This window comes from Myotis brandtii, unplaced genomic scaffold (genome assembly GCF_000412655.1).
Source record: "Myotis brandtii unplaced genomic scaffold, ASM41265v1 scaffold374, whole genome shotgun sequence".
NCBI lineage: Eukaryota > Metazoa > Chordata > Mammalia > Chiroptera > Vespertilionidae > Myotis > Myotis brandtii.
In genome coordinates this window covers 7400903-7410497 of record NW_005364372.1, presented here as the reverse complement: position 1 = coordinate 7410497, position 9595 = coordinate 7400903, and the positions used below count along the sequence as shown (strand labels likewise).

General features: G+C 36.4%; 1 protein-coding gene across 13 annotated transcripts in view; it reads right to left on the bottom strand.

Annotated features, from left to right (window-relative positions):
* ETV1 (ets variant 1) overlaps positions 1-9595 on the bottom strand; it is a 91525-nt gene that overhangs the window by 37766 nt on the left and 44164 nt on the right. For all 13 annotated transcript variants that reach the window (XM_005872337.2, XM_014544677.1, XM_014544671.1 and 10 more), the window contains 3 exons: positions 8097-8226; positions 5320-5508; positions 548-795 (listed from right to left, as the gene is read on the bottom strand). In XM_005872337.2, the coding sequence (XP_005872399.1) occupies positions 548-795; positions 5320-5508; positions 8097-8226 (567 nt within the window). The remainder of the gene's footprint in view (positions 1-547; positions 796-5319; positions 5509-8096; positions 8227-9595) is intronic.

Here is a 9595-nt window from a genome sequence, read left to right as displayed (position 1 = left end):
TACTACTTTATAGGGTCTTTCTGCTTCAGGAAGACTAAAGCTAAGCTCTATGAATAAATCAGAAATCTGTATTTCTGTATTCCTCTCCTAGCATGCAAGAATCTTTCATTCTGGACCCTTGGATTCTTGCCACCAATAAAGGAAAAAAAACAAACAAAAAGCTATAAGCAATAAGTGACCCAGTGCAGAACATTATTCTCTGTAAACACTGTTAACTAGATAGTGCTTGAGTAGCAAATAGAAAAAAAGCCCAGAATCCAGAAAAGAATTACAAGGTTACTTACTCTCTTGGACTGAGAATGTGTCTAATTTTACAAATTGTACTCTTCTTCGTACTGGTTTCACATCTAGACACTATTTCAACCATCAGTTCATGACAAAATGGTTTGATAGCCCCATCCTTCACATATAAAGATTCAAAGAAGTGGTAAAATCAGGAAGATCCCACCCAGAAATAGTCAAGAGCCACCCAGTCTGATGCCAACACTACCCCAAGGAGCAAGCCAGTGAAAATATGTCTTAAATGTAACATAAAACATGGGCCTACCTGAATCATATGCAAAATCTCTGGGTTCCTGTTTAATCATCAGAGGTGGGGGGAAGCTTTGGCTGGGCGCGCCACCAACCATGGTGTTGTGTTCATACACTGGGTCGTGGTACTCCTGCTTAAAGCCTTGAGGTGGGAAGGGGATGTTGGGCTCAGACATCTGCCGTTGGTACATAGGACGTCCTTCCCTTGGCATTGTTGGCAAAGGAGGAAAGGAATTACAGGGTTCAGAAAGCTGGCGGCGAAACCTGGGAAATCAGAGAGCATGTTTCAAATAAAACAAGAAGAAGAAATGCTCTTTAAAATACTGCACAATTTTTAACTGTATAATGAGCATGATACCAACTGATCTAAGGCTTAAATGTTTAATAATTACTTCATTTCTCCCTCCTGGGTCAGTAGCACTGTGCTTTTTAATCTTAATATGACAGGTGCTCCCCTTCTAATTAGTCACTAGCAGCATCATTTTGGTACAATACAATACGTTAAAGGTGTGCTTTGAGTAGGCCTAGGAGAACAGTTTATTACTTTGAGAAAATACATACCCTTAGAGTAAAAATACCCAATCCTAAATCAATTGGATCATTTACCAAATTTTCATATTAAGAGGGCCTCAAATAATTATATACTAGGGAAAAAAACAGGAAAATTTGAAAGAATCTGATCTCAAACTACATCCTCTACCTTTTAATTCTGTTACCTAACTAATCCACAAACAAACAAAAGCAACCAAATAAAAAGCTACCTACTGGTTTTCCTTCCTCCTCCCTCAGTTACTGAGGAAGCAAAAGAGGAATGACTGTCTTCTCAAGTGGGCAGGGCTCTTAAATCTTCAACTATGTCCTAAAGAACACTATATCTACTGGTAAATAAAACTAGACCATGTAGAGACTAAACCAAGCTTATTTCTAAAAGACCATCTCTTTACTATCAAACAGTAACACAGCACATTGGCTTCTAATAACTTCTAATGAAATCTCAAGTTGATCAAGATAAGCATACAATATACAGCAGAGCTCCAAAGACGGAAATAGCGTGGTGCATTGCATAGTTTGAGGACTGGTTGTGATGTTAGACCCTGAAGAAGTTTGGAGGTCTTAGAAGGAGGCTGAGAGTGAGTCTCCGCTCCTTCCTGCTTGGTAAACTCTATAACGATTGGCTAATCTTGTGCTCGGTCAGTTCCGTGTATCTCATCCATAATATCATTGACCCACCACAAAGATGTGGATTAATTAAAGATTTAAAAGTGCTCTAAAAATGCCCAGGAGTGCTTAAAAATAACCTACCCAACATTACTATGAGCAAATAGAAGCCTATTAAATAACTCCCTTCTTCCCCCCTCACTCCACTAAAAGCATTTTAGAGACTTTAATTTGGAAAGTTAACATTTAATTTTGGTAACGTTAAATGAAAATAAGGTAAAAGCTAAAGAATTACAAAGCAGTTGCTTTAGCATTTCTAAGAAGCCTGAACCCTGGTAAGTACCAGAATCCCACCTACACCTACAGAAAATAAACTTAGAAACTCCGATATTGCAAAAACCATGAGGCTGACTGGCAATGCACTCATTGCCCTTTCCTTGCTTATTTCATTAGTCAGAAAAAAAAAGAAAGAAACAGAAATTATCATTAAGAACTGTCAAGGAGTGAATCAGAAAATTGTAACTTGAAGTTAAAATAAGAACCCAGCTCACCCGGGAAGCCTTGAAAGGAAGTTAATAACACTTGTGCTAAAAGCTTTGTAAGGAATCAAGCCATTTATTTTTAGGAATGAACCTGATTCCAGTTGGTACATTCCGAGGACCACGTCTTCTATCACACACATGCTTCATAGGGAGCTAGCTAACAGTTAGTGGTGCCTGGGGATGCAAAGGGGCCACATGCTAACTGACTAGCTCAGGGAAGGTCTGCATGGAGGTCTTGCAAACTCAGAGCCCTAAAGGGTGGCCTGGAAATAAAACTTTTTAAACTAAAAGCAGTTTATGGTGGGTAGTCATGTCATAAGTCGGTATCTTCCCTGACAAAGGTCAATCTTTACCTTAACTAAGCCTGTCTATTGTCTTTTGCATATATGATAACATTCCTTGGGAATGTCAGGGTAACTCTACTTTTCCAGACCCCTCAGGGCACAACCAATACACCAGGGCCAAGACCATAAATTATCTTTGTTTTATCATGTTCATTGTTGACGTAACTATCCTGTACCCATCTATGTAAAAGATGTATTGTCTATCATTTTACTTTTCATCCAATTCCACTCTCCCCCTCCGCGTTGCTTCCTCCCACCTCCCTAGTCTATCACCAGTGGATTTCACATAACTCACTTGCATCATCTCTTTTGATTGCAATGTATAAAATAAGGTGTAAAACTGCCACTCTCCAAGCATGATCTCAGAGATTTCACTTCCTGGCAATTGTGGACAGTTTGGCTCAAACTCACAAAAATTCTTCACGGGTTCGAATGTTTCTTATGTTGACATGTCATTCTTATGAGCAGCTGACCTACTATAAAGAGAAGGTGACTCAAGAAGCTTCTGGAAGAGTGTTAATAGGTAAGGGCAACATGGTGAGGAACTCTTGGATAAAGGAAAACAGTCTCTAACGGGTGGGAAAGAGCGAGAAGAGAGACCAGGCTCCTTCGCAGCGGGTTCAGAAAAAAGAGCCAAAGGGCTGACCTGAAGAGCCGAATGAGCCATGCAAAGAATGCGGGGGGCAGCCCAGAGTGAGGCGAGGTGCCCAGGCTGGAGGGGGCTATTTGGGGAAAGGATCTGTTCCCAGAGAAACGTTGCCATTTATAACTGAGGGACTGTCATTTGTTGGCTCGAGCCCTCCAAGAAATCCTCCTCAGAAACATACGGCTTCAGAGATTTTCCTGGGATTGGCCAGCTGGTACTGTCCTCAAAACACGATGGGGGGCAGTGGGAAAAGACCCTGAGCTTCCCTCTGGTAGTTCCGGACCGGCTGTTCTCAGTCTCAGGTATTTGACTTCAAGTAGAGAAACTCAAATGGATTTGGCTAAAGCATTTCAAGTTAGGTCACCTGAAAACAGGCACACTGCTTGTTCACCAGTCACCTTCCATAGGAATAGCTTTTCTGCACAAAGAGCCAACTCTACAACCTAGAATTCTGGCACTCGTTTGGAGAGTGAGAGACTCAGGTATGAAGAATTCTGGGAAGTCATCAGAAGTGGACAAAATACAACTGGCTTCTTTTTCCCTCTTAGCCCTGCACAATGTGCATCTGTTTAATGGCCCACCCTGCAGTGGGATTTCTTTCATCTGTATTTACGAAACTGTTTACACAGATGCACATACCACTGCGCTCTGACGAGGTCTCAAGACTATCGGGTGAGAAGGCAAAGATCACCGGGAGCATTTGGTAACTAAAGCAAGAGAGGGCTGCGTGATGGAAACAAAGGTAGAAACGATGCAGCTTAGTTTCGCATTGGAAAGAATGCTTTCATCTTAGCCCTTCACACCAACAGAGTGTGACTGAATGTGAGACTGAGTTGGTTTAAATAACCTAGAAAAAGCAGATCTGAGTATTCCCTTCTTTTCAGCACGTTGCACATCTGCTGATACAGAGGATGACTTTGGCTGAGTTATTTTCCTAATGGTGTCAGAGCCAGTTTGTCCTGGCTTATTATTACATTTTCAGAAATTCTGTAAGTCAGTTGTTAAAGACAGCCATTATGAAGTAAATTATGTAAATTTATATTTTTAAAAAAATTACCTTACAAGGCTATTAATATTCAAACCTCATTACTCCCTAATTAATAGTGTTACTATTAATTTTGTTCTTGAGGTTATGACTAGAGTATCTATATGGTAGAAATACTATAAAATGGAGTGCTACCACGCCTCTCTTTCCAATTCTACAGTCAAGGTTGTCACATTGATAGCTTGCAGTCAGCCATGGGGGAATATTTGTATCAAATGCCTACAAATCAGGTTTTTTGGGCTTTCTCCCATAGAGCCTGTTGTTCAATATTTACCAGCATACCACTGGCTCTAAACAAGTACAAGGTAGAAGGGGAAGGAAAAATGAGGCACATAATCAACCTGTGTTTTAAGTTGTATTAAGACCTTTAAAAGTCTCCTAACATTTTATTCAAATGTAAATTTACTCATCTCTAGGAGTCAGGAATAATCTGCCATAGCATTCTTCCTAGTCCCATGCTCTGGTCCTTGCTTTTTCCTTTCTAAGTAATAATAATTTGACCTCTATCTCTTTAACTTTACATTCTCAGTGTCCAGGGTCGTGTGTCTACTGGCATTAAATATTCATAACATGGAAAGTATGGAAAATGATTTAATCAAATAAGTTCTGCTCTGCAAAACTGTGTACAGCTACACTATCCAAACTAAGGTAAAGAACCTAATTCCATAAGCCACCTACTAAAATTAGTCTCCTAACTTTATAGAACAAGTACACACATATGCTCATAAAAAAAATGCCATGATCTGATTTAAAGTGTAAGTGAAGCAATTTAATTCAGGCAAAGCAAAGGGGAGGTGTTCAAATGTCAGTACATAGATTAATTTTCCATTTTAGCAACAAATTTAAATATTTATAAAAGGACTCTTTATAAGTGACCTTCTTCACAAATTATTTATAACTATAGAGAGGCAAGCTCTTTCTAAAAATATTTTGCCCAGATGCGCAAAATTAATATGTTCACCCTAAATCTACTATAGGTCTTAGGAATTGGTAACAGAGGCTCTTCCACGAATACTAAAAAGAATTTTGACAAAAACAGTATTTTCAATATACCTGTGATCCATGGGGTATCTGCTGTCTTGCATGGACTGTGATGGAGGGAGGTGAGCTGGGAAGGCGTGGTCAGGTTTCGGAGTGTGAGTTGAGTTTGGAGATGCATGATGTAGTGGGGACACTGGAGTGCTGGATGGGGTCGGGGGGTTGGAGGGCCTCATTCCCACTTGTGGCTTCTGATCATAGGCACTACCCAAGGCATGAGAAAAAAAAAGAGAGAATATTTGTTTCTTTGGAGAAATTTAAAAAAAATTCTAACCTAAGGAAACAACGAAACGTTTTAGGCATAAGTCATAAAGGAGTTAGAATTTCATGTCTTTTGGTGTTTGTAATTCTAGAACATGTAATCTTTAAAACTGGAACACACTTTAACAGAAAACAGAATAAGTAATAAATTGGTAACAGCATACATATAAAATGTATATGTTTAATATATATACAAACAACTTAATATGAGGAAAAGCACTATCTATGAAAGCAGTGGCATAATTTCCATCTATTCTTGATATGTCTCTTGGAGCAAGTTTCATAGATCTTTTCTACTTCATTAAATTACCCTGATATTATAATTCTTCTATATTACATTAGATTTCAGAACAAGAACATCAGTTTAATAAGATGGAGACCATACCTGGCTTGACTTTATTTGTGGTAGAATCTTAAGAAGGCAATGCTTTGGCTTATTTTCATTTTTTATATAAAATAAATGATGCTTGCTATTAACTTCCTCATATGGGATAATAAAGATTAATGGAGCAAATTAAAATCTCTCTGATATATTTAAACTTTCTTAGAGTATAAAAACAAAATGATGTTCTTAGGAATAACATTCTATTGTCATAATCTAACTTCTAAACACTTGCAAAGGAATAAAATGAGTAAGCTTGTTTATGAATTTCAGTTGATTTTCCTATGTATGCCTTTAAAGGATGTGATCTAACTAATGTTTGTGATCTAAAAAATATTTTACTAAAAACAAATTTTACTTATATTTCCAAATTAAGAAGATATTTCCAGGTTAAAATACTGTATTTCCTTGTAACAAAAAGAATTCATCAATACATATTTTTATTTTAAAACAAAAACATTTCTTTTAGCATTGATTTATGAAATAATTTGTTCTGTTGCTTCATCTATACAAGAGAATTACATCCAAATGTAAAAATACTTTTCAGAAGCAAAGTAGTATGTGCTGTTTAAGTCTGTACATGCCTTAAAGTACAGCTAATGGTACTCATTATGTTCGGTTCTACTTGTTTTCTTTACCAATATTTCTAAATGAGAATCTACTTTTATAAAATGGTTCACCTAACTCTTTCCCATGTAAAAAGAAAAAATGATATATCCTTTGTTCTAGGATATTACTTTCCCCCCCATGAAATGTTATATTTACAGTTTGTATATAGAAGGAAGTACCAGAATTTAATCCATAGATCCCTGTGGGAATTATTGGTCCCCAGGAAGAACCTCAAAATAGTCAGGCAATTCCTCTACTGTTGATTTATGGATATTAGATATACCATATTAAGCAGTGGTTATTTCATAGACACACTTCTGATCAATGCTGAAATTCAATGACAATTCTATATCTTTTTGGCTCATTAATTAAACATTCTTCAATATGTTAAATAATTATTCTGTGACTACATAACACTTGAAAAAATATAAACACGAGAAACACTATAAAATGAAACTCGGATCAATATTGTTTTATCTAAACTGAGTATGCTTTAATAGTTAGCTTCAACAGGACATCTTTTTTTATAACAGCTTTATAGTTTTAATTGAACTGGTTCATAATTTCAGGCTCTGGTAACTCTCCTAGAAAAGCAGATATAAAAGACAAGTTTGAGTGTACAAGCATAAATAGTAATAGAATATGTAAGCATTGGTCAGCTGCTGAGCGATTACACAAATCTAAGTTTCTTGAATCTTATATACCCTGGTATAGAGTATAAGTAGTAAACATATAAGAAAATGTAAGATCCATTTAGATCATAACGTATTATGAACTTGAATCAACCTAACTTATAAAACTGCAAATATTTATAATCATTTTTTAAGTTTCCAGCCTAACTCCTTTTAAGAACCAAGTTTCTACTATAATTGAGAGTAATAATACTCAATACACAGAGCCAACTTCTTCCTTATGCAATTAGAGGCCAATATGAAAAGTAGCAGAATGCAATTTACTGTGAAGGGTTTTTAATGAACATGTATGTTATCAAATTTTCTAACAAATGAACAATGTACTTTTATTGCTCCACCCTTTATTATCAACAGAAGGAACAACTGGCTTTTTAATAGATAATAGCCTCTGCTAAGCCTTATAAAATTCTAACTTTATTACAATTGTCCATAAACACATCTTATAGATCATCTGCAAAGCCTGTCAGATAACTAATGTACTGCTGAGACATGCCAAATGTTTCTTTTTTTTCTACAAACTCTATCTAAAGTGCATAATGCACTCATTCTAATAAGAACTTTCAATAGCTGCTTAGGCCAAGTAAGACCCTCTTTTCCCACCCAGGATACATCACTGAGTAGGAAAAGCAACCAATAATGTGGATGAAAATTATTGCTTTAAAATTATTCTAAAAGTGTGTGACTGGATGGTAAATGGTTTTTTGGCGTTCTTCTAAACACATTACCTAATTAGCTTGTTATATGCTGACGAGATGACTCATAAAAGTTGACTTGAGATATTATATTAGGTTCTGGACTTTTCGTTTCGATAAGAACCACCATCCTATATATACACCTGATTGCTTTACCTGACATTGTACAGGCACTTTTCTCCATAGCTGAATTTAAAGGGGTGTTCTTGACTGCAGGCTGAGCCGAGTTCTGAACATGGACTGTGGGGTTCTTTCTTGATTTTCAGTGGTAGGCCATGAAAAGCCACTAGAAAACAAAACAAAACAAAAATACAAAAAATGAAATGCAGTTAAGAATTAAGTGTATTAACCTGCTCTACTTCTCTTGGTTAAAATGTCACTAACATTACATATTAACTGCCCTAGAAAAGAAAAATCACATTTCATTAATTTCACTGAAGAAGATTCTGGAGAATCTCTGTATCCTCCTTTTCTGTTTATTGTCTAACAAAATTCATGCTTGAACTCTCCTCGCTTTAAGGGAATCACTTGTAATTTGCTTAGCTGATATTAATTTTAAAAGCTCTGCTTTCAGAAAGTATGTTTTGAAAACAGTTCAGGAAGGTTTCCAAGGATTAAAACAGAAAAAAAAATAGGAAGGAATTAACTGAAGACTGGAACATAAAAAATACAAAAGAATTAACTGAAGACTGAAACATAATTTTAAGCATTATTGAAAGGAAAATAGCTCAAATCCATCATTAGTAATGGTTTAGTAGAATGGCAACTATGAGAAAGAAAATTTAGGTGCAGGTCCACTGGAAATCGGTGATAATTGGGGCAAAAATCTCCACATCTCTGAAGGGAATGCTCATCTGTAAAATAGAGATAAAGTGTCTGCCTATCTACTTACCAGAATTGTGAGGATGACATGTGAAAAATATGTGACAGTTATTTGTCATTTGTAATCCACCATAAAACAATTATTCTCTATCACGTTTTCTCTTTCTTCATATGACAACATATGGCGATGCTTATATTCATTGTTTTATACAAATACAAAGATCACATAAAATATGAAGGCTAGCAGACATGTATATTTGAGGGAAACCATAGCTTTAAAACAATTCTTAACACTACATATTTTTTATTCTTTTATATGAAATATTAAAATTACCTATGAGAGATCCTGTCAGACAACTGAAGTTTTAGTATACATGGAAAATTGGTAAAAAGAGAAAAAATAGACATGAGAATGGAAAGGGCACCTGTTACAGTGCTGGAAATATTTTATATCTTGCTCTGCATGGTGCTTATTTGATAATATACATCTGCAAAATTACAATAAGTGCATATCTCAACAAAAAGCTTAAAAATGTGAGGGGCATCAAGCAATGCTATACAAATGAAGCTATTTCAATGCACCTGGCTTCCTGTTTCAGCAGACACCTGAGAATGTGCTTCAATGAACAGGATAAATAATTCCTGATGAGGAAGGGGAGGAATGACAAGTTTGGGGCACCATCAGGAGTGGTTGCTAGCATGACAGTAGCCTCCTATCAAAATGCCCAATAGTATCAAACTAGAAGCATCTTGGTGGTGATCATCCCACTGTCTTGTCTTGAGCTCTAGGGCTTTCAGAAGCTTTCAGGCACCTCCATAATTGACTTTAGAAG